We start from the raw sequence: 25,379 nt of genomic DNA on the forward strand, positions 1-25,379 counted from the left end.
CATGCAGTTTTACAGCTTTTATCAAATACACATCATTACTATCCACAGGAAAGATTTTCTCTGAATTTTGAATACTGGGCAATATAAAGTTGAGGTTAGAGCCTACATCCTCTAAAAACATGCTTTGTTCATTTTTGATTAATAATTCTTTAAAGTCCAATCAAAACAATGCTAACCTTATGTGGCAGTTAAAAGAGAAGGCACTATAAAAATCCACTTTTTCCAGTAATGAAGCAAGACCTACCTTGTAGCCCTGATGACTGTTTTCAATGTAGGGATCAAGTCTTCCATGAGATCAGCTTGGTAACCCTTGTCCTCCGGCTCTTGGTCCACTTCAGCAGCAGCATCTCCATAACAAAGAAAATGGTCTTGTCATATACGAGAGTTTAATTTCTGAACAAAATCTACCATAATCTACTGTTTCCATTCATGATGTCATTGGTTGGATTTTCATCGTATTACAGAAGAAAAAGTTCCACTCAAAATATTTGCTCCCTGGCTGCCTCTATTCAGCACCTCAAAAGCATAAACAGGACAACAGAAGCAGCAGAGATGACAAAGTGTACAAGTATCATTCTTTATTACATTTAACAATATGGCATTTCACCGGAATGAAGTTCTCTGGATATACTTAATCATGTAATAATCACTAGTCCCAAAATTAGGTAATTCAATGAATATTCTCCTATAAGAAAAATATAACTGGGGTGGGGGATTCACTCAGTGGGCAAACACACCATCTGATATGGTCCTGAGCCTTATAGACCGGGAAGATCCCAGATTCAATCTCTCATCTGTGCTGAGTTGGCTGATCCCAGCCAGGACACTATAATTGCCTTCAGGCTAGGGCGGGGAAAGTTTAGCCAGGATCCCCACTCATGTTGACTAGCTTGGCTCAACTGGTGGCGCTCAAATCTCTGGCTCAGAAGATTGTGGATTTGAGCATCAAGCAAAGAATTTGAACTCATAATGTAGGCTGATACCCTACTGTACTACTGAGGGAGTGCTGAATTTTTAGAGCTCTCAGCCCTCAAATCAGATGTTAAACCAAGGCTTCAGAGACAAGGAGTGCAGTGAGTATTGTTATATAGGCAAGCAAAGCAGCCATTTTGTACACAGTATAATACCACAAACTACAATCAGGTGAATGACCAATTAATCTGTTTTGGTGGATATTAAAGGTCCCATGGCACTTGGAAGATGATGAAGGAGGTTCTCCTAGTGTCCTGGTCAACATTCCTTCCCTCAACCAACACCACCAAAACAGATTAATTGGTCGTTCACCTTATTGTTGTTTGTGGTATTATACTGTATACAAAATGGCTGCTATGCTTGCCTATATAACGATACTCACTGCACTCCTTGTCTGTGAAGCACTTTGAAATATTTATGAGATATGATAAGGCACTTTATAAATATAAGCTGAAACAATTCTTCTGCTATCCAATAAAAGCTATGCAGATGATTTCTGGGAATTTGAGGAAAACAAAAAAATATTTTTGTAGTACCTTCTGAGCTCTGTCTGAAGCCAAAGGCTTTAATGCGCACTGCAGCTCGAAGGTCACTGAAACCCAAACTCTTCTGGTCCTTTGAAGGACTGTCCTCTACTCCATCTGTGTTTACAGGTGTAAAAAGCTTGCTCTTAACATTGGCGCCTCTGGGTCCAGCAATACGAACACGTTCCAAGAGGCTCAGCTTCTGGCTGTAATGAAAAACAATTAGAGTGATATGTTTTTAAATGTTTATTATTTAATATTCTCTCATGAACAATAGTGGAGCATTTAGTAATGCAGGCTTCCCATCAAAGGTTCCAAAGATTTTAGCTGTGTCAGCTGTGGCTCAGTGGTAGCATTCTCGCCTCTGCGTCGAAAGGTTGAAAGTTCAATTCTGACTCCAGAGACTTCAGCACAAAATGTAGGCTGACACTACAATACAGTTAAACTAAGGCCCCATCTACCCTCTCAGGTGGATGTAAACGATCCCATAGCACAAATTCAAAGAGAAGGGGAATTCTCCCTCGTGTCATAGCCAATATTTATCCCTTAACCAATATTGCTAAGAATAAACATTATCACATTGTTGTGTGTGGGACCTTGCTGTGTGCAAATTGACTACCGCATTTCCTACATTACAACAGTGACTACATTTCAAAAAAATACTCCATTGGCTGTAAAGTGCTTTGGGATGTCCTGAGGTCATGAAAGGCACTATATACCATAAATGCAAGTCTTTTTTTAAAAAAGAGGTAGTTACATACTTTCCTAAAAGGTGGAACTTAACGTCCAATCAAACTTATTTCCAGTTGCAGAGCTCTTTGAAAAAACTCTAATCTGAGTGGAAATTATACTGTATAGTGATGTGGCTAAAGCATCCTGAATTTATATCAAAAATAAAGCAATATGTGAATGAACATTTTGAAACAGTATATGTATTTGTGGCCTTCTTTCTGTTATTCCTTTCCCCAATCCATAATACAAAAAGGTGTTCAGAATGGGTCTGTAATGAGTGTGTTAATATTGAAGTAAATTCCCTCCGATGGTGAGTTTACTGGCTTAGTGTTATCAAGCATTTTTTTAACAATAGAATTAAAAAATTAAAAAACAGCATAAAAGAAGATAAGAGACACATTGATAATACATGAAATTTCCATTATCTGAAGTGTATGTGAGTGCTCTCAATACCTGGGTTATTTACTGTGGAAAACTACAACTATCCCATCACCTAGCAACCTAATCCTTCATGGCATAAAAAACCTTCTGAATTTTAAACTTGGAAGAAGAGTGCAAATATCCCTGTTTTTGAATGCTTAATGCCTGTGTGTATCGCACAGTTGGCAGTCTCAATGCTAAGATGTAACAGTTGAAAATGAGAAGCTGGTGAAATATAAAGGAGAGATGATGAATGCTTTTTCAATATACTTAGAGGTGGTGAAAGAAAACTGTTACAGAGCTGCTATTTATACATTAGTTGCTAGAAAGACGGTAAAGAGATTATAGTTGTTAGTCTAAAGCTTTATTTTATATGGAGAGTGACAGAGACATGAGCTGATGAGACCAATGGAATACCAAAATTGGGCATATAACCTTTAACACTGCTGGTTATGTCACTATTAAATCTATTGTTTTTGTTAGGTAAATACTTTTAAGTTTGCTGTTAGCTTCAGCTCAGGTATTTTGGGCTGACAATGCTCCACAATTCAATTGGCATAGTGTTTTGTAGAAAGGCACTGCACTTCTTTGTGATATAACTGTCACAGGACCAGATTGGTTTTCTAGCAGATTATAAGGATACTCAATACAGTACAGTCTCTCTCGGTAGGTCAAAGAATGAAGACTGTTGCTTACTGGTTTCACATATTAAAAAGCCTCATCTATCAATATCACATTGCAGAGACTGTTGCTAAGACCAACTGTGATCACAGGGCAGAGACTGTCGATGAGATCACAGGGAAAAGTGTCGCTGCGATTAAAAGGCAGAGACTGTTACTGAAATCACAGAGTAGACTGTGGCTGAAATTTCTCTCTCAGAGCATAGAGCAGAAACCGTTGCCTACTTGACTACAGAGCACAAGGCTATTTTTTACTTTTTAAAATTTAATATGTATAAAATAACAAAAGCTAGCTGCTAAATTAAGGGTCACTGAAGTCCCTTTTGGATGTTCCATAAGACAATATTTTACAGAATCTTACAACACCAGGTTATAACCTGGTGTTATAAGATTCCTTACATTTGTCCACCCCAGTCCATCACCGGCATCTCCACATCACAATATTTTACCACAGCCTTATTTTACACCCTTCAAATGTAGTCCATATTTTGACTATAATATTTAGTTAATGATTTTAAGTTCCACACTATGTGCAAGTAACTCTGGAGGAGAAAGACATTTTCACATACAATATAATTAAATTCTTTTATTTTCTTGTGCACAAACATGTACATACCCCATATACAGATACACAGTATAAGCTTTTTGTGTTAACACAGCCAGTGACTCCCACTGTCTTGAATGGCCCTAGAATGTGCTTGATGCCAACGTCTCAAAGGTTTTTTTGGTCTTAGGAATCCTGTGATTTTACTGGGCAATGCATCACTTCCCATATTTTTGAGAGCTGTGTAGTTAAAATAGTTATGGGGTATGAACTTGCAACGGAAAGGTTGTACGTGAAAAGCACATGACTATTCCAGATTTGTGCCAGTAGATTACCATGAAGATCCAATGCACTTTCTGCATCTTAATCTCCCAAACTCACATCACAAGAATGGCACAAGTGACCAGGTTTAAGGTTATTCCCTTGAGCATGAATGGGATGAGCAGTATAATGTCCTTTAGGGAAAGAAACCTGCCATCCTTACCTGGTCTGGCCTATGTGTCACTTCAGTCCCACACCAACATGGGTTGACTCTTAACTGCCATCTGAAGTCATGATGTGGCGATGCCGGTGATGGACTGGGGTTGACAATTGTAAACAATTTTACAACACCAAGTTATAGTCCAGCAATTTTATTTTAAATTCACAAGCTTTCGGAGGCTTCCTCCTTCCTCAGGTGAACGATGTATTTTACCACATCGTAAAATATACTGTGTATCTGTATATGGGGTATGTACATGTTTGTGCACAAGAAAATAAAAGAATTGAATTATATTGTATGTGAAAATGTCTTTCTCCTCCAGAGTTACTTGCACATAGTGTGGAACTTAAAATCATTAACTAAATATTATAGTCAAAATATGGACTACATTTGAAGGGTGTAAAATAAGGCTGTGGTAAAATACATTGTTCACCTGAGGAAGGAGGTAGCCTCCGAAAGCTTGTGAATTTAAAATAAAATTGCTGGACTATAACTTGGTGTTGTAAAATTGTTTACTACAGCCATCTGAAGTGGCCTAGCAAGCCATTCATTTTTATCAAACTACTACTTAACGGTTCATGAAGAAAGCCTAGCACCACCTTCTCAGGGTAAATAGGGATGGGCAATAAATGCTGGTCCTGCCAACAACGCCCACATCCAGAGAATAAATACATTTTAAAAAGTCGCCATTACTAGATAATCAGTGTCTCTGTTTGGGTCACTCCAGACGCAGCCAAGCTGACTGAAGCAGACCCAGCCTGACTCAGTTAACGTGTTAGTCCTGCTTTCAACTCAATAACAATGTGAAAACTTGCCCAAGAACCCTCAACTTCTATCCGATCTAATTTGACCAGCTGAATTTGATGAGGAGAAAAGGGAAAATCAGGGTTTATCCTGGCACCATATCCTCATCCCAAAGCAGTACTTCAATTGTACATTCTGACAGAATTCCAGTCAGTCAGGACTCTCTGCTTGTGCTTTATTAATGCAGGTTGATAAAGAAGATTTACCGAAAGCTTTATATAAATCTCTTGCAGCATGCAAAAAGCATGCTCTCCTTTTAAGGTATACTGCAAACTTAGGGCCATATTTTCCTCTGTGTGTTCGTGTTCACAAAAAAAAGTCATGATCATCAGGTGAGCAAGACAGGTAGAAAGGGGTAAGTCTCCTGCTAAAATGTGTTTACAAAAATTACTCAAAAACAAAATTACTTCAGGACTGTTAAAGGGCAATCGTGAGAAACTCCAGTGAAATTGCTCAGGGGAGGATAGAGACAAAAACTGAGTTATTAACATTCAGACCTGTGAGTCAGTTATATAAAAGAACAGCTAGATCTTAATAACAGTGCAGTTCTTATTTAAATTAAGTGTTTTAACAGAATCTTGATTACTGCAGTGTGCTACCAGTGATGACAGACTCATGATTCATTAACATTTATGTGAAATCCACTGTATTGAACAGAGTGATTGCTTTTGACATACAGCTGGTTTCAGGTGCTGGCCATGTGCTGTCACATAGATCGGCATCTGTCAGAACATGGTGCTTGCATGCAGAATGTTGAAATGTAATCCTCAAAAAAACAGCGAGTGTCTTATGTCAAAGGGTTGGCCACTGTACAAGATTCCAGCACCATCTTTGCAATAAGACCATTGTACTGCAGGCTAATTGCCTTTTGCTGCATGACAACCACTGAACTTTTAAAATAGGGAATTCTCTCTCGGCACTGCTTCAGCATTCTGTCCCTTTTCTTCCACTCAGGGTCAACATTATTTGTAAAAGGGCAACTGCACTTCACAGTGTAGACCAGAATCATGACTTTGCATAAACAATGGATCAGGATAAAATTCTACCAGAATAGGGAAATATTTATGAAAAGTAAAAATATATTTCAATAACAGTGGAGCCCACTGAGGTGAATACTCAATAAATAAATAACCCATTCAAATGCATTTAATTACATAAATCCTTTTCTTATAACTCCCTGCGGGTGACTTTTAATTGGCGGCCACCCGTTTCTCGCCCAGAAAATGGGCGGCCAGCAGTTGAAAATTTGGGTGGGGGAAGGGCTTTGACTTTACATTTTTGTAAGGATTTTCTTCCCCGATCTCAAATACATCAGATTCTATTGTTTGTCATTATACACATTACTGGAGGAATAGTGTTCAGCAAATACCAAATAGATCCATCAGAGCTATAGAGTGCTGGGTGCCATCAGTTGTGTTTATCAAATTTTATTTTCGGTGTTTCTAAATTATAAATGGGGATAATTTTCAACTTTAGCAGGGGGTGTGAAACGGGCAGTAGCGGATCAGCCGCCTGTTATATACCCTGCCTGATTTTCCTTTCCATCGGTTTTAATGAAAAGGATAATTAGACGGTGTGTACAACAGGCCATTATTGCCAGTGATCCACCCCTGCCAAAGTTGAAAATGGCCTCCAATGAGTGCATAGCCATAGGGCAAAGCTGGCACAAAGGGTAAAATATAATATTCTGAAGTACAATAAAAATAGAATTTCTGATTCTCACCAAAGAGACCAAGGTGTGGTTTAAACACATTGGGCATGATTTTGACCCCAAGTCGGGAAGGAGGCGGGGGGGGGTCAAATTGTGGACGGGAAACCCGGAAGTACGGGTTTCCCAGACGTCCTTACAATTTTGACGTAAGGATGTCTTTTATTTTTTTTTGTCGGTTTGCTTTCCGACTGGCCGGTCTGATTGACAGGCTGGCCTCAGTCAGACCGGAGAGCAGCCAGGCAGAGGATGTGTTAAGGTAAGTCTTCAGGAAAGTCTTTGATTGTATGGATGGGAGGGGGGGGGAGGCATGGGGGGCTTGGGTGGGCACGGGGCACTGATGGGCATGGGGGTCACGGTGGGGGGGGGGGAAGTCAGTCATCAGGGAGGGATCAAAGGGGGTGTCGGGATCGGGGGTTATTGTGGGGGTCCACGAACGTTGGGGGGTATCGGAGATCGGGGGGGGGGGGGGGGTTCATGATTGGGGGGGGGGGCGTCACGATCATTGGGGGGTCACTGCAGTTAGGCTCGTTGAGCCTGGGGGAAGCACTCCTGCTCCTCCGGGCCCACAAGCTGTGCCAGAAAGGCACTTACCTGCAGTTTCGGGCCTTCTCACCTTCTCTCACATAGTCCCCCAGAGGTTGAAATTGCAACATCTGTAAAAAAAGAGGCCCGCAGCCTCCTTGAAAGGTTTTAATCACTAACCCGTCTCCTGCGAGCGGATTGGTTGTCCGCCCCTCGTCCCGCCCCAGTGAAAACTGGAAATGGGCAGGTTGGGGGTGGGATTGAAATGGGTGTGATTTTCAATGCCCCCCAGCCCCCAACCCACCCGTTCTTCAATGTTAAAATCATGCCCATTTCATTTGAAATTTAAAAATGATTTCCATCTCTAAATCAGCTCAAGGTTCTCAGTATCATTAACTGCTATGGATTTGAAATTATTAAGCAACATAAACATGTGCATCACTTAGCCTTGGGGGTAAATTTTAACTTTTATTACTGGGCTAAAAATGGGTGATAGCAAATCGACAGCCCGTTTTAAATCTTTCCCAATTTTCTATTCCAATGGGAAAAAATTTGGATGAGGTGTAAAACGGGTTGCCGATTCGCGAACACCCGTTTTTCGACCGGTGATAAAATAAAAATTACCCCCACCTCGAGTTTTCTGTGATTGACAAGTGGAGTAGGTTTCTGCTGCCTGAGAAATATCACCTCTTTTAGACCTAAGAGTATTTTTGGAGGGAGATTGAGTCCTGAGGGTAAATCCATATTTTCTACATTTCTGTGGAGCCATTGTACGCAAGTTTTGCATCATCCACAGCTGGTTTGCAGAAATTGTCAGTTTTACCTGTCAAGTGGCAATTCAGCTGCTTGAGAAGTGTGAACAGAGTATTGTTACAGGTTCACTGCCATTGAGCAGTGCCATCTTTTGTTTCTGTTATCAGACTCAAAATAGACAAACGCACCCACAGCAAAAGTCAGCACGCGTACGCCATTTTGATTTGAATCTGTTAATATCTACGAAAACAGGGCAATTAACACTTTGCTCACAAAAAGAGGAAAATATAGCCCTAATAAAAACATTCCTTGGTGTTATTGATCAGCTGTGTTTTGTATTCTTAAATTGCAAGCAAATTGATGTATTTCAGAAACAAAAGTAAACACGTGCAAGAGATCAACACAGCAGATTGATAGATCAGATAGACAACAGGTAAATAGAAGTATTAGCTCATTAGGCCATTTGTACCTAAATTTTCTTGAGAGGCTTGGTCCGAAGATTGATTGCTTACTAAGTATGTATTTACTGTAAAGTGAGGGAGACATATTTATTGTTTGTAGACAGACAAAAATCTGTGATCTTTTGCTTAGATACAAAGGGGTAGGTCACTTATCAATGAGTTTGAGTAGGTTCAAAATCTGAAGAGTACTGTTTTACTTTACAGTGTAACGCTGTGATAATGTCACAATAGGAGCTACATCAAAATACACATATAATGTTAAACATAATATTGTTCAAATTGAATATCAAACCTACTAATAATCACAAAGTATTTTGTATCTGCATTTAAGAAAAAACATTCAGTGCATAAAACAAATAAATGACTGTATGTTACAAAAGGAAACATAAGGATTGGCGTCAACCAAGATGGACATTAGTGAAGTTAATAGTGTGTATGTACAGGCAATTATGTGTTAAGCAATATAGAGACAAAGAACTTTAGGGTTTAGGTGCTTGCACCATAGAGTAGCTAGGTTACAATTCAGCTGGCCAGGGATCCACTGTATGGCAAGTATTTTGAAAATCCTTCAATTAGGATAAATTATATTCAGGATAATGATGGGCATTTTTGCAAATAAACCTAAATGCCAACAGTTAACTCTTGTGCTAATGACACCAGGGGGTCGATTTTGCAATGGTGGCGGGTTGGCAGCTGGCTGCCGTCCGTAGCTGCAATGTGGAGGGGGGCGAGAAAGAGAGAGAGCGAGACGTCATCTGGCCCTGGAAGGGAAGATCGGGGTGGGGGGGGCGAGAGGGGAAGATCGGGGGGGGGTGGCGAGAGGGGAAGATCGGGGGGGGGTGGCGAGAGGGGAAGATCGGGGGGGGTGGCGAGAGGGGAAAATCGGGGGGGGATGGCGAGAGGGGAAGATCGGGGGGGGGGGGTGGCGAGAGGGGACAATCGGGGGGGTGGCGAGAGGGGAAGATCGGGGGGGGGGGGCGAGAGCTGTAGATCGGGGGGGGCGAGAGGGGAAGATCGGGGGGGGGCGAGAGGGGAAGATCGGGGGGGGGCGAGAGGGGAAGATCGGGGGGGGGCGAGAGGGGAAGATCGGGGGGGGCGAGAGGGGAAGATCGGGGGGGGGCGAGAGGGGAAGATCGGGGGGGGGCGAGAGGGGAAGATCGGGGGGGGGGCGAGAGGGGAAGATCGGGGGGGGCGAGAGGGGAAGATCGGGGGGGGCGAGAGGGGAAGATCGGGGGGGGGGCGAGAGGGGAAGATCGGGGGGGGGCGAGAGGGGAAGATCGGGGGGAGGCGAGAGGGGAAGATCGGGGGGAGGCGAGAGGAGAAGATCGGGGGGGCGAGAGGAGAAGATCGGGGGGGAAGAGGGGGGAGATCGGGGGGGGGGAGGAGATCGGGGGAAGAGGAGGAGATCGGGGGGGAGAGGGGGAGATCGGGGGGGAGATCGGGGTGGGGGAGAGGGGAAGATCGGGGGGGAGAGGGGGAGATCGGGAAGGGGGAGAGGGGAAGATCGGGAAGGGGGTAGAGGGGAAGATCGGGAAGGGGGTAGAGGGGAAGATCGGGAAGGGGGTAGAGGGGAAGATCGGGAGGGGGAGAGGGGAAGATCGGGAAGGGAGAGGGGGAAGATCGGGAAGGGGTAGAGGGGAAGATCGGGAAGGGGGTAGATGGGGAAGGGGTAGAGGGGAAGATCGGGAAGGGGGTAGAGGGGAAGATCGGGAAGGGGGAAGAGGGGAAGATCGGGAAGGGGGAAGAGGGGAAGATCGGGAGGGGGAAGAGGGGAAGGTCGGGAGGGGGAAGAAGGGAAGGTTGGGAGGGGAAAGAGGGGAAGATCGGGGGGGGGAGAGGGGAAGATCGGGAGGGGGAGAGGGGAAGGTCGGGAGGGGGAAGAAGGGAAGGTCGGGAGGGGGAAGAAGGGAAGGTCGGGAGGGGGAAGAAGGGAAGGTCGGGAGGGGGAAGAGGGGAAGGTCGGGAGGGGGAAGAGGGGAAGGTCGGGAGGGGGAAGAGGGGAAGGTCGGGAGGGGGAAGAGGGGAAGATCGGGGGGGGGGGGGGGGAGAGGAGATGATCGGGGCGGGGAGAGGTGATCGGGAGGACATCGGGGGGTGAAGAGGGAGACATCGGAAAGAGAGACATCGGACATCGGGCGTGAATCAGAAGTGGTGAGCAAGCCGCCCAGGTAAGTTAAAAATTGTTATAATTACTTAATCTGTCACAGGTAAAGTGCCTGAAGTACCTCATTTGGCTCTTTAACTTAAAGCCAGCGGGACTTCCAGTTTCGGGTCGCCCGCGCGCTCACAGGTGGGTCCCTGGGAAACTAGTAAGTCGGCGGGTTGGATCCGGCTTCCGAACCTGAATGGGATTTCTGCGATTTTTGGAGCCCCCTGTCCCCAACCCACCCGCAATTGCCTCTAAAATTGAGCCCCAGTTCATTTTGACTACTGTTAATTTCTCAAGGAGTTTTGTCGGCACTGAATCTTCTGTGTTCTTTCTAAGGCTGCTTGGTTGTTATGCCTTTTCTTCTGCTGAGAATTATGGGTAAATTGTATTATTGATTCATATTTTTTGTATAAATATTAATCTCCTCACTTAAATAAAGAGAACTATTATTGAGTGAGTCCCGCACAAGAACACCTAGCAGCAGTAATGGCAAAAGAGACGTCCTAAATGAGAAAGCATAGAATGGTTTTAGAAGGAGCATGACAATCAGCTGGAAATCCTTTCATTAGTTAGATGACTTTTTATTATTTCCAGATGTGATTTGTGTGCCCAACGTAAGGGAACTACAGCTTTAAATGTCAATTCACAAGATTTATATTTGTGTCTGACTGGGACAAGACACCAGTAAATAAGCCCATCTAATACAATCCACAGCAAGCCTCTTACTAAATGGAATTCTTTATCCAAGGACTGAAATGTCAATTTTTTTTCATTGTTAACCCAGTTGCCACAATTGCCATTTCCTTCCTGTTGAGTCCATCATTCTTAGTTATTGGGTGATGGTATCGTTGAGTATGGTCTAAGTGGCTGATTGGTGTAAATAATCAAAAAGATAGTGATTATTATTTGTAAATATTAAATAAGGCACACACGGTATTTAGAAGTCAATTCCATTGAAAAGGTCAGATGGTCATCCAGTGCATAGGGCATAGATTCTATTCATAACGCCCCATGGAGAGAATTACCAAATTCAACTAGGTAGAGGTGCTTCCACATTGGGAGGAAAAGAACATTTAATAGTAAGTATTTAAAAAGGAAGACTATAAAAGTATACATGAAAGAACAGAGAGATGGGAATAGAGTAAATAGTTTTGATTAAAGAGCTAGCACCACACAGGTGTGACGGGCCAAATAGCCTCCTCCTTCTGTGCTGTAATTGCTATGCTTCCATATCTTAGATTAATCTCAGGAGGAATAATTGTGTTAGCTTTCATAATGTCATTGCGTGGGTCTTTATGAGCAAAGGAAATGGAATGGCTTTAAAACTTTCACTGTCTCCATGAAAGAAGCGTTTGGCACTACTTTCTTTGGTAACAGAAAAGCCATGCGTCCTTGTTGTTATGGCAATGTTGTGCAAGTAACATGGTGATGTACTTTAGCATAATTTACTTCATTGTGGTATGGATTTGTAAATAAACATAAAGAAAGATTGCTAATTGCTTTTTCATAAGGATGGTACCTCACCAAACAAAAATAGGACAAATATATACAAACTGCAGCTAATATCAAAACAGACCCCAGCATTACTGTGGAATCTGCTGCATGCAACAAAAAGGGAGTAAATAACCTGTTAGATGCAACTCAGAGGGAGTAAATAACCTGTTAGATGCAACTCAGGGGGAGTAAGTAACCTGTTAGATGCAACTCAAAGGGAGTAACCCAAGCTGGTAATGCAATTCGAAAGGTGTAAGCAACTTTCTAGATATAACCTAAAGACAGTAAGTAACCTGCTAGGTGCAACACAGAGTGTGAATAACCTGATAGATGCAACTCAAAAGGAAAGACCTTCAAATTGAATCCAAAGGGAACAGCCTGCCTAATACAATTCATAGCAAGTATCTTACTAAATTAAATTCTTTATCCAGGGGCCAAAATGTCATTTTATTTCATTGTTGGTCCAGTTGGGATAATTACTTATTAAATCTAACAGCTTACAGTCAAACCTTTTCATTCCTCTGCTTTCCCTGGCTTATTACTTAATGGTAAAGAGGACACTATCAGCTTGGGTTTGTTATCAGAAGATTGGAGTAAGCAATTGCTAGAGAAATTATTGATTATTAATTAAAATAATAATCTCAACTGCATAAAAATTGGCCATGTAATATTTTGGTAATCTGGGCAACTGGGATCTGACTTTTGACCCCTGGATTCTCCACATGATCACAGGCAATTAAACAAAATGACCCATATGTCAAGTCTCAATGGACGTTGACATTAAGGTACAAACAAAGCAAATACAACATTGAATTTAAAGGAAGACTGTTGAGATGTCACAATTTCATTTTCAATGTCTCTAGCCTAGAAATCCTAAAATTACCAACTTAATTTAATAGCACAGGAATTTTTTTCATGTTGAATTATATCAAGGCTAATTTCAGAAATCTTCAAATACATTAGCAGATTGATCAAAAAAAATTAACACCTACTAGCATTTATATTGTGCCTTTATTGTAGAAAAATATCCCAAGGTGTTTCAGAGAGACAGAAGGTAAACATTGATCTGAGCTAAAGAAGGAGATATTATGAGTGGTGACCAAAAGCTTGGTTTAAAAGGTGGCTTTTAAGGGAAGACAGGAGGTGGAAATGCAGAGAGATTTAGGGAGGGAATTCCAGAGTGTGGGAGGCTGAAGGTAAAAGAGGGGGGATGCACAAAAGGCTGGGATCACAGGAACAGAGTGTTCAGGGGTGGGAGGGTGGTTTGTAGCACGAGAAGGTTATAGAGATAGGAAGGGGTGATGCCACAGGAGGATTTAAACATAAGGATGAGAATTTCAAATTTAAGGTGCTGGGAGACCAGGGCCTAAATTTTAATAATGAGGTGGGATCTAAGCCGGTGGGGGGGGTTCAATAATCGAGTGGGAAACCCGGAAAAATTTTCGTGCGTGTTCCCGAGTGATCGGGACTGAATTGAAGCCACTTAATTCAACTTCCGGGTTTCTCGTCCTCAAGCTGCGCAGTGGGCGGACTGCACACCCGCATGACGCGATTTAAAGCCCACTATTTAAAGGGCCAATGCAACAATGGATTTTGAAGGAGAAAGGAGTAAAAAGCAGAATGGAAAGTCATTGAGGAAAGGCAGCACCCAGGTTCTCGGATGCCGCCCTGGAAATACTACTGGTTGCTGTGAGAAGCAGGAGGGAGGTGTTATACCCACCTGACAGGAGGAAGAAGCCTGATTCTGCCATCGAGAAAGCGTGGCTGGAGGTGGCAGAACAGGTTAGCAGCAGGAGCAAGGTGTCCCGGTTTTGGCTACAGTGCAGGAAGAGATTTAATGACTTAACCAGGTCAGGAAAAGTGAGTACAGTTACTGATTCACCTGCATTCTGTGGTGACCATTACCACCCCCCGCCCCCTGCCCTGTGAAGCCTATTCCATCACATCACTCCTCACATCCACTTAAGACTCAGTGTCAAGTTGCCTTCACTTTCTGTGCACTTCTTCACCCCCCCCCATTTGTGCATCCACATCTCCCACTCACCTCAATCCAGATGCAATGTGATCAATCTGTCTGATAGTCACCCTCTGATGCGTCTCATTTATTGTCAGCCTGACCCAGAGCAATGCATCCATCGGTTGACCCTGTCACCCTCATTCACTCAACATCTGTACTTTCTCCGCTTGTAGAAGACAGCGCAAAATGCAAGGGAGAGGAGTCAGACTGGAGAGAGGCCTCCACAAATCATGGCCCTTACAGAGGCAGAAGAGGAGGCCTTGGAAATTAGCCGGACGCAGGAATGCCTGGCCATCGGGGATGCCGAGACTGGCAACCCACAAGCATCTAGTGACAGAACTTTAACATCCCTCACACAAAACATGGATTGATGTTATCAATGACTGACCTCTTGCACACCTCAGTATGCTCATCACAACATTACTTCTGCGATGAATCTTAATATTGCTGTATGTTCTCTTCCAGGGCTGTCAAGGACTGAAGACATGGACGAGGGTGATTCCTCAGAGGAGCTCCCTGCCTCTGAAGGCGCACAGTGAGCCATGCACCAGCGCAGATACTCACATCTAGGTGTGCCCTAATAGAGAGTTAGTTGGGTTGTCACCTGGTGAGTCACCATACACAAGTGAGCAAGAGCAGAAACTGGCGGTAGGGACAGTGGTGGAGAGTCCGCGTCGGGGGGCACACTCCACTCCAAGCTCTGCTCAGCTTGGCACAGCTGCTGAACCCTGGAGGCCATCCTTGAAAAGGATTGAGGTACAGACGCACCTTTGCGACCTACTGGAAGACTTGCCATGCTCAGTCGCCACATTGACGCAGAGGATGGAGGATCCACCTCCTGCATTAGTGGACTGGTGATGCAGGTAAGTGTGGGAATGTCTGCGATGGAGATAATGGCAGCCTCCATGGTGCTTCATGCCCGGCTCACAAATGAGTCCATTCAGGCCCAGGCAACGGCCGTGTGGACTCAGGATGAACAACACGCTTATGCCTTAGACAGGCAGACAAAACATTAGCATTAGCCTTACAAGGCATCACACACGTCCTCTAAACTGTTGTCTAGCAGAGTGGTAGGAGTGATGTGGCCCTGGCCCAGGAGAGGGATGTTGGCGAAAGAGGACATGGAAGTGGGGACGCCACTCAAAGCGCTCCCACATCTCACCCGGTGTCCTCCCCTCAACTGGTACCCGCAATGCTGCCTCCTCTCCAGGAGGCAGAGTCTGCCCCTGCACAGGTGCAGGAGGAACAGTCTTTGGCGGGGCTCTCATGGGCTCCAAAATCCAGAGGTCGTAGGCCAAAAGCATCTAAGCAGTCCGGGCATGAATCTGAGCAACCTGTCACTACCTCTGGTGCAGCCACAGGGGATGCACCACATGGAAGCGCAAGGAAGAGAAAGGCGAAGGATTTGTGATCACGAAGGGGATGCACAAGGGTGTCTGACAGATGGTCATGTTTTTGATTTATATTTGGTTTTGGTTAAATTCACATTAAATGTTACGATTCTCACCACCACTGCCACGTCTTCTCATTCTTGAATCCCTTTTGTGAAAGCGCCCTTTCATGAGCTTCATCATGAACAGCGAGACTTGATGCCACCCATTGGGCGCATTTATAATGGGTGTATATCTGGTTGTAGTACTGTTTTGAGCAAGCGGAGGTGGGTTTGGTGGTGGTCTGAGTGCTTCACTATCTTCACTTTGCAGATTTCCCTATGAGAATCTATCAGATATGAGTAACTCCCTGGCAGAGAGTTGAAACCCGCTGCCCTCTCAGTCTGGCTGATGTTGTCGATGGGGAAGATGACGTAGTCAGACGCCTTGGCACACAAGCCATCGTGACCTGTCGTATACACTTATGTACAGACGACTGAGGGATCCTGATGATGTCACTGGTGGTGCCCTGGAAGGATCTGGAGGCGAAGAAATTGAGGACTATGGTGGGCAATGTGTGGCCACCAGGCCCAGCCGGGAGCAACTCTGCGTGAAGAAGCCTGCAGATGTCTGCGACCACCTGTGACTTAATTTGAGCCTGTGTAGGCACTGATGCTCAGAGAGGTCCAGGAAGCTCAGTCTCTGCCTGTACACCCTCTCATGTGGGTAGTGCTTCCTGCGACCTCGGCCTCTCCATTGGTCCCCTCTCTGCTCTTCTGCAGGTCTTGTGCACCTGCAACGCCCAGAACTGCACGCCGTGCCTGCCGCAGATGGTGATGTGCCTCCTCCTCAGATATACTGCTGAATAAATCCATTGTGCTCCCTCCATCCTGATGGTGTCAGTTTGAGGGGGTCCAAAATGTATGTAAATATGTCTGAACACAAGAATTCTGAGTGCAAACAAAGAAATCTCACTCTAAACACGAAGAACTCCCAGCAAAAGGTTTGTCTGAGAGACCTGATAGCCCTGCTGAACATATTCACCTTTTCGTCACGTGAGTCAATCACTGGTTTCAAGGTCCAATGGCTGTTGGCTGCAATTCGCCTCCATTTCCATGGCATGTTTCAGAGGCCAAGGGAGACACGTTCAGGTAGAGTTAAAATCGTTTGTCTGCCTCAATACACCATAATTTAATTCCCTTCTGAAGCGCGCGCATCCAGATATATCTGGTGAAACGTGGAAGTTGGTGGGTTGGAATTGGGATTCGTTCCCACTCCAAACTTTAAAATTTTTTACTGCCCCCCCGCCCCCATCCCACCTGTTTTTCGGGGTTAAAATTTACCCCCAGGAGTCAATGTGAGTCAACGAGGACAGGGGTGATGGGTGAACGGAACACGGTGCAGAATAGTATGCAGACAGCAGTATTTTGGATGAGCTAAAGTTTACAGAAGGAGGAGGATGGGAGGCCGGCCTGGAGGATATTGGAATAGTTGAGGCTAGAGGTGACAACCACATGGATGAGGGTTTCAGCAGCAGATGGAGTGAGGTAAGGGCAGAGACAGACGGTGTTATGGAGGGGAAATTTGGCAGTCTATATGATGGGCGGGGTATGGGATCAGAAATTCACCTCAGGGTCAAATGGGACACCAAGGTTCTGAATAGGCTGACGACCAGAAACAACGGCTTGGGAGGAGGCTGGAGTCAGCATTGGAAGCCAAAGTCAATGGCTTTGGTCTTCCCAACGTTTAGCTGATAGAAATTACAGCTCATCCAACACAGAATGTTCAATATGAAGTCTTACAGCACAAAGGCAGTGGAGGGGTTGAGATATGATGAAGAAGTAGTTGTCGGTGCCATCAGCATACATGTGGAAGTTGTCCCCACATCTGCAGATGATGTTGCCAAGGAGCAGCATTTGGATGGGCAATAAATGCTGGCCTTGCCAGTGACGTCCACATCCCATGAACGAATATAAAAAAGATGAGGAAGAGGTCCAGGGTAAGGATGGATCGTCGAGGGTCTCCTGAGGTGAAGGTGCAGGGGTGGGAAGAGAAGCCATTGTTGGAGATGCTGTGGTCACGATTGGATAGATTAGAGTAGAATCAAGTGAGGGTTATCCCACTGAGCTGGACAACAGAGGAGGGGTGTTGGAGGAGGATGGTGTGTCCAACCAGGTCAAAACAGCGGAAGCAACATGCTATAGACAGAGCTAAGTGATTCCACAACCAACGGATCAGATCAAAGCTCTGCAGTCCTGCCACATCCAGTCGTGAATGATGGTGGACAATTAAACAACTCTGTAAACATCCCCATTCTCAATGGTGGCAGAGTCCAGTATGTGAGTGCAAAAATGAGCGCTGAAGCGTTTGCAACCATCTTCAGCCAGAAGTGCCAAATGGATGATCCATCTCAGCCTCCTCCCGATATCCCCACCATCACAGAAGTCAGTCTTCAGCCAATTTGATTCACTCCACGTGATATCAAGAAATGGCTGCGTGCACTGGATACAACAAAAGCTATGGGCCCCGACAACATCCCGGCTGTAGTGCTGAAGACTTGTGCTCCAGAACTAGTCGCGTCTCTAGCCAAACTGTTCCAGTACAGCTACAACACTGGCATCTACCCGACAATGTGGAAAATTGCCCAGGTATGTCCTGTCCACAAAAAGCAGGACAAATCCAATCTGGCCAATTACCGTCCCATCAGTCTACTCTCAATCATCAGCAAAGTGATGGAAGATGTCGTCGACAGTGCTATCAAGTGGCACTTACTCACCAATAACCTGCTCACCGATGCTCAGTTTGGGTTCCGCCAGGACCACTCGGCTCCAGACCTCATTACAGCCTTGGTCCAAACACGGACAAAAGAGCTGAATTCCAGAGGTGACGTGAGAGTAACTGCCCTTGACATCAAGGGAGCATTTGACCGAATGTGGCACCAAGGAGCCGTGGTAAAATTGAAGTCAATGGGAATCAGAGGGAAAACTCTCCAGTGGCTGGAGTTATACCTAGCACAAAGGAAGATGGTAGTGGTTGTTGGAGGCCAATCATCTCAGCCCCAGGACATTGCTGCAGGAGTTCCTCAGGGCACTGTCCGAGGCCCAACCATCTTCAGCTGCTTCATCAATGACCTTCCCTCCATCATAAGGTCAGAAATGGGGATGTTCGCTGATGATTGCACAGTGTTCAGTTGCATCCGCAACCCCTCAGATAATGAAGCAATCCATGCCCGCATGCAGCAAGACCTGGACAACATCCAGGCTTGGGCTGATAAGTGGCAAGTAACATTCGCGCCAGACAAGTGCCAGGCAATGACCATCTCCAACAAGAGAGAATCCAACCACCTCCCCTTGACATTCAACGGCATTACCATTGCTGAATCCCCCGCCATCAACATCCTGGGGGTCACCATTGACCAGAAACTTAACTGGACCAGCCACATAAATATTGTGGATACAAGAGCAGGTCAGAGGCTGGGTATTCTGCGGCGAGTGACTCACCTCCTGACTCCCCAAAGCCTTTCCACCATCTACAAGGCACAGTCAGGAGTGTGATGGAATACTCTCCACTTGCTTGGATGAGTGCAGCTCCAACAACACTCAAGAAGCTAGACACCATCCAGGACAAAGCAGCCCGCTTGATTGGCACCCCATCCACCACCCTAAACATTCACTCCCTCCACCACCGGCGCACAGTGGCTGCAGTGTGTACCATCCACAGGATGCACCGCAGCAACTCGCCAAGGTTTCTTCGACAGCACCTCCCAAACCCACGACCTCTACCACCTAGAAGGACAAGGGCAGCAGGCACATGGGAACAACACCACCTGCATGTTCCCCTCCAAGTCACACACCATCCCGACTTGGAAATATATCGTCGTTCCTTCATTGTCGCTGGGTCAAAATCCTGGAACTCCCTACCTAACAGCACTGTGGGAGAACATTCACCACACGGACTGCAGCGGTTCAAGAAGGCGACTCACCACCACCTTCTCGAGGGCAATTAGGGATGGGCAATAAATGCTGGCCTTACCAGCGACGCCCACATTCCATGAATGAGTAAAAAAAAAGCTGCAGACAGGTCGAGGCGGACGAGGAGGGATAATGCACCACGGTCACAGTCACAGAGAATGTCATTGATGATTTTGATTAGGATTGATTTGGTGCTGTAGGAGGGGCAGAAATCTGATTGGAGGGATTCAAACAAGGAGCTGCGGGAAAGATGATTTTGGATCTAGGAGGCAACAACACATTCAAGGAACTTGGAGTGGAGTGGTTGGAGATGGGGTGGCATTTTGCAAGGATAAAAGAGTCAAGGGTAGGTCTTTTGAAGAAGGGGTGATGGTGACAGTTTTGAAAGGGGACAGTGCCTGAGAAGAGGAAACCATTTACAATGTCAGCTCGCATGGGGGCCAGGAATGGAAGTTGGGTGGTCAGCAATTTAATGGAAATAGGGGTTAAGGGAACAGGAGGGAGATCTCATGGTCAAGATGAGCTCAGAGGAGACATGAAGTAGATGGAAGTGAAACTAGAGAGAAGCAGCAATTCAGGGTTCCCCATGGGGGAGGTTTGGCTTGGTGAGCACTGGAAAGGGGGAGAAGCAGCAGACGCAGCTGGTGGATGGTCTCTATCTCGCCAACACAGAGGTCCATGAGTTCCTCGCACTTGTTATAGGCAAGGGTGAAGGGGGCAAGGAAAAGGAGGTGATCAATAGCGGAGAAAAGAAGTCAGGGATTATCTTTTCTCTCCAGATTATCCTTGGAGAGGCAGGGACTGATTAGGAACAGTCAGCATGGTTTTGTGAGAGGAAAATCATGTCTCACGAATTTGATTGAGTTTTTTGAAGGGGTAACCAAGAAGATAGATGAGGGCTGTGCAGTAGACGTGGTCTACATGGACTTTAGCAAAGCCTTTGACAAGGTACCGCATGGTAGGTTGTTACAGAAGGTTAAATCTCATGGGATCCAAGGTGAGGTAGCCAATTGGATACAAAATTGGATTGACGACAGAAGACAGAGGGTGGTTGTAGAGGGTTGTGTTTCAAACTGGAGGCCTGTGACCAGCGGTGTGCCTCAGGGATCGGTGCTGGGTCCGCTGTTATTTGTTATTTATATTAATGATTTAGATGAGAATTTAGGAGGCATGGTTAGTAAGTTTGCAGATGACACCAAGATTGGTGGCATTGTGGACAGTGAAGAACGTTATCTAGGATTGCAATGGGATCTTGATAAATTGGGCCAGTGGGCCGATGAATGGCAGATGGAGTTTAATTTAGATAAATGTGAGGTGATGCATTTTGGTAGATCGAATCGGGCCAGGACCTACTCCGTTAATGGTAGGGCGTTGGGGAGAGTTATAGAACAAAGAGATCTAGGAGTACAGGTTCATAGCTCCTTGAAAGTGGAGTCACAGGTGGATAGGGTGGTGAAGAAGGCATTCAGCATGCTTGTTTTCATTGGTCAGAACATTGAATACAGGAGTTGGGATGTCTTGTTGAAGTTGTACAAGGCATTAGTAAGGCCACACTTGGAATACTGTGTACAGTTCTGGTCACCCTATTATAGAAAGGATATTATTAAACTAGAAAGAGTGCAGAAAAGATTTACTAGGATGCCTCCGGGACTTGATGGTTTGACTTATAGGGAGAGGTTGGATGGACTGAGACTTTTTTCCCTGGAGAGTAGGAGGTTAAGGGGTGATCTTATAGAAGTCTATAAAATAATGAGGGGCATAGATAAGGTAGATAGTCAAAATCTTTTCCCAAAGGTAGGGGAGTCTATAACGAGGGGGCATAGATTTAAGGTGAGAGGGGAGAGATCCAAAAGGGTTCAGAGGGGCAATTTTTCCACTCAAAGGGTGGTGAGTGTCTGGAACGAGCTGCCAGAGGCAGTAGTAGAGGTGGGTACAATTTTGTATTTTAAAAAGCATTTGGACAGTTACATGGGTAAGATGGGTATAGAGGGATATGGGCCAAGTGCAGGCAATTGGGACTAGGTTAGTGTTATAAACTGGGCGACATGGACATGTTGGGCCGAAGGGCCTGTTTCCATGTTGTGAACTTCTATGATTCTATTCTATGATTCTAGGGTAGTGGATGGTTTTGGCAGAGGAGAATGAGGCCCGGTAGAGCTTAATGTGGTCCAGCTAGATCTGGCGACTGATGACTAAGCCAGTTGAGTGCCAGATACACTCATGTATACGCCCCTTGGAGCTAAATAAAATGATGAATTAGGATATATTGTAAATTCCAGTCCAGTTCAGATTGATTTCTCCCTGTAGTTACAGATACATTTTCACTTTTATTGGTTGATTATATTTAATGTTTATACCTGGCACAAATAACATTCTAAAACATATGTATTCTCTGTAGTTAGTATTTTCCAAAATGATTTTATAAACCTGCCTCTATTAGACCATTTAATAACACAAAGTTCTGGTAGAATGATCTAGGAATAGGGTAAATTTTCCACTTCTAGCATAAAGCTTCAACTGGGAGGGCATATCAGGAAATCACGTGCAAATAGCCCTTGAATTTTGTGTCAGGAAAATCAAAGGCTTTGTGTGATTTTCAAACACGCACTTCCGGTAGGCACAGCTTTGCAATGGATCTGCAAAAGTGGAAAATCGACCTTAAAATAACTACAGGGTTACTTATTGCACAGCTCTGCCTCCTATACTACAACAGTTTCACCTGGAAGATGCAATACATATATTTTCTGGACCTATGTAATAAGTTTTTAATATCCTTAAAATATCTGCAAACAATGGAGCCAGAATTTTAGCACTAGTTTAAGCAACATAACAGACCCGAGTTAAAAAAATATTAATCATCTCAAATAATTTAATCTATAATTCCCTTAGGCTATTATTAAATAGATATGGTTTTGATTTGGCAGTTTTTTTAGGAGCCAAAAACCACATCATTTATATCTACTTTGCTAAAATTAGTAATTTCAGTGGAAATCTCACCATGTGAGGAAGTTGGTGATACGATGATGTCCTGGTTAAGCTTCGTAATGTCAGTGAAATAAAGAGGTAGTACCTGGCCATAATGATGCCAGTGAAAGAAGAATGTTTGACTCATTGTGTAATTGACACGATGAAGTCAGAGTTGAGCATCTTGTCAATGTCCTAAAGTAATCACTGATCAGGATGATCAAACAATTTAATGATGTAATTGTTGGATATGATGATTGTAGACATAAGACTTCATGTGGAGGTTAAAATCAGAGAAGGGCTGGCTGGAGTAGTGACATTATCTATTTATTATTTGTGAGAATATAATGGCACTTTGAAATTATTTTCTTCCTGCTTTGTCCTCCACTCCCCAGCTCATGCATTAAGTGCAGCTGAGGGTGGGCATACAACTTCCAATCACGGGCACTCTGAGTTAATACCAACAAACTGCACTTAGATAGCACTTTTAATGAAAAGTGCCAAAGTGCTTCACAAAGACAAAAATAAGAAGTGCTGGGAAAGGGGCATGAACACGTAATTAAACAGGAAGGTTTTAAGGAGGCTTTTTGAAAGAGGAGAGAGAGGTAGCAAGGAATGTGGGGCCAAGACAGCTGATGGCCCTGCAGCCAAAGGTAGAGCAGGAGTGGAAGGCCAGTTCCCGAGTTAAGGAGGGGAGATGGAGGGATTTGCAGATGAGGAAAATTACTTCAAAATAAATTGTGAGAGCAGTACGATGGGGTCGCAGGTTTATACCAGTAAAAATCAAATTTAGGACTGATAACTGGAAACTTTTCTTCACACGAGCAGTGATCAACACATTGAATGGACTCCCAGACAGATAGGGTTTTCACCTCCACTACTCTGTCATTATTTAAGAACCAATTGGATGCTGCAATGGGTGACTTCAATGTCTTTCTGGATGGATGAGCTGAGATGAGCTGAATCACTTTCTTCACCTGCAATTATCTTGTAATTGTGTGATCTTGTGAAAAGGATTTTGAAGTCAATGCATTTAGGGATAGAAAGCTAAAAAAGATTGGTGAGAACAGAGGTGATAGGGGAGAGAGACTTAGTGTAGGATAGAATGTAGACAACACAGTTTTAGACAAGTTTCATTTGGAGAATTGGAGTAATTGAATCTGGAAGTGACAAAGGCAATGATTGTGTGCTTCAGTGATGGGATGTGAAGTATGGGTGGAGGTGGGTGATTTTGTCGAGTTGATAGTAGCTTTGATAGCAGCTAGGATGTGGTGTTTGAAGTCCAGATCAGCATCAAACAGGACACTAAGATCATGTACCATTGGGTTTAGCCTGGGTGAGCTTTCAGGGAGAGGGATGGAGTTGTGGGCTTAGGTGCAAAGTTTTTGGCAGAAGTCAAACATCCAAGAATCAGTGCAGGTAATTTTCACTTTTGGCGACTTCAATGGAAAGAAAAACCGTCAGGGTGTATAACGGGCAGCCGATCTGTAGCTGTCACTTCTCCACCCGCAAATCCATCTGCAAATCCCTCCATCTCCCCTCCTAAACTCAGGAACTGGTCTTCCACTCCTGCTCTACCTTTTAGCTGCAGGGCCATCAGCTGTCTTGGCCCCACATTCCTTGCTACCTCTCTCTCTTTCAAAAAGCCTCCTTAAAACCTTCCTGTTTAATTACATGTTCATCCCCTTTTCCCAGCACTTCTTATTTTGTCTCTGTGAAACACTTTGGCACTTTTCTTTACATTAAAATTTACCCCCAATATCAGCTAAGCAGTCAGATAGCACAGTGGTGGTCGAAGAGTCTAAGGGTGGCAGCAATGAGGTAAAGCTGGGTGTCATCAGTATACCTGTGAAATCTGCCCCCCCCACCCCATGGTGAGAAAATCAATTAGGAAATATAGATACTGAACTGTGTATTCTATTTTTGAACTCTAGGCCTGACCAGATGGTCTTTTATGGTTCTTTGAATAATATTGCCGAGAACAATATGTAGCCAAGGAAATGAAGGCCAAGGATGGAGCTTTGGGATGTGCCTGAGGTGAACTTGTGGGGTGGGAGGAGAAACCATTACAGGAGATGTGCAATGACCTCAGTTTTTCCAGGATTCCTTGGTGCCATACTTGGTCGAATGCTGCCTTGATGTTGAGAGTGGTTAGTCTCTTTCACCTCTCCTCATGCATTTAGCTTGTGTCCATGACTGATCAAGGCTGTAATGAGGTCTGGAGCCGAATGATTCTGGCAGAACCTGAACTGAGGATGTTCTCACTGTAGAGATGAAACTTCGTCTTCACAAGGACTATGCTCTGGTCAGACTTATCAATGCTATCATGGATAGATGCGTCTGTAATATGTAGGTTGGCGAGGGTGAGGTCAAATAGGTTAATCTTTTGTGTTGGTTTCTTCACCACCGATTGCATGCCCAGTCTGGCAGATTTGTATTTCAGGTTTCGGCCAGTTCAGTCAATGCTGGTTTCATTGAGACAGGTAGGGGTGGAATCAAGCTAAGGTAGTATTAGGGAGCTGGACATGGAGGAGAGATGGTGGAGGAGATAGATCAACTCTGTTGAACACCAGAGTTCAAGGAGGATGAACAAGGACGGTGTGCTGCAGTCACAGTCACAGTGAGCTGTGTGAGTGTGACCCATTGATAATTCTCCACTTTTCTCCTCTCCTCCCTACAGTGAGATTAGGAATTTAAAGGTGTGCAGTCATGGGTGTGAGCCGATGCATCCCATTATTTTCTTGTGAACACAATGGAAGGCCAACACTCCCTGCCATTGTGCCACCTTAATTTATTTATTGTTAAAGAAA

At 44.6% G+C, this 25,379-nt stretch overlaps 1 protein-coding gene across 1 annotated transcript in view; it reads right to left on the reverse strand.

Moving 5' to 3' along the window:
• Positions 1-25,379, reverse strand: part of kcnq3 (potassium voltage-gated channel, KQT-like subfamily, member 3) — a 398,610-nt gene that overhangs the window by 20,427 nt on the left and 352,804 nt on the right. Inside the window, exons 10-11 of the mRNA XM_067979766.1 lie at positions 1,509-1,702; positions 245-347 (exon numbers count right to left, since the gene is read on the reverse strand). Coding sequence (XP_067835867.1) covers positions 245-347; positions 1,509-1,702 — 297 coding nt within the window. The remainder of the gene's footprint in view (positions 1-244; positions 348-1,508; positions 1,703-25,379) is intronic.

Source organism: Heptranchias perlo, chromosome 3 (assembly GCF_035084215.1).
Source record: "Heptranchias perlo isolate sHepPer1 chromosome 3, sHepPer1.hap1, whole genome shotgun sequence".
Lineage (NCBI taxonomy): Eukaryota > Metazoa > Chordata > Chondrichthyes > Hexanchiformes > Hexanchidae > Heptranchias > Heptranchias perlo.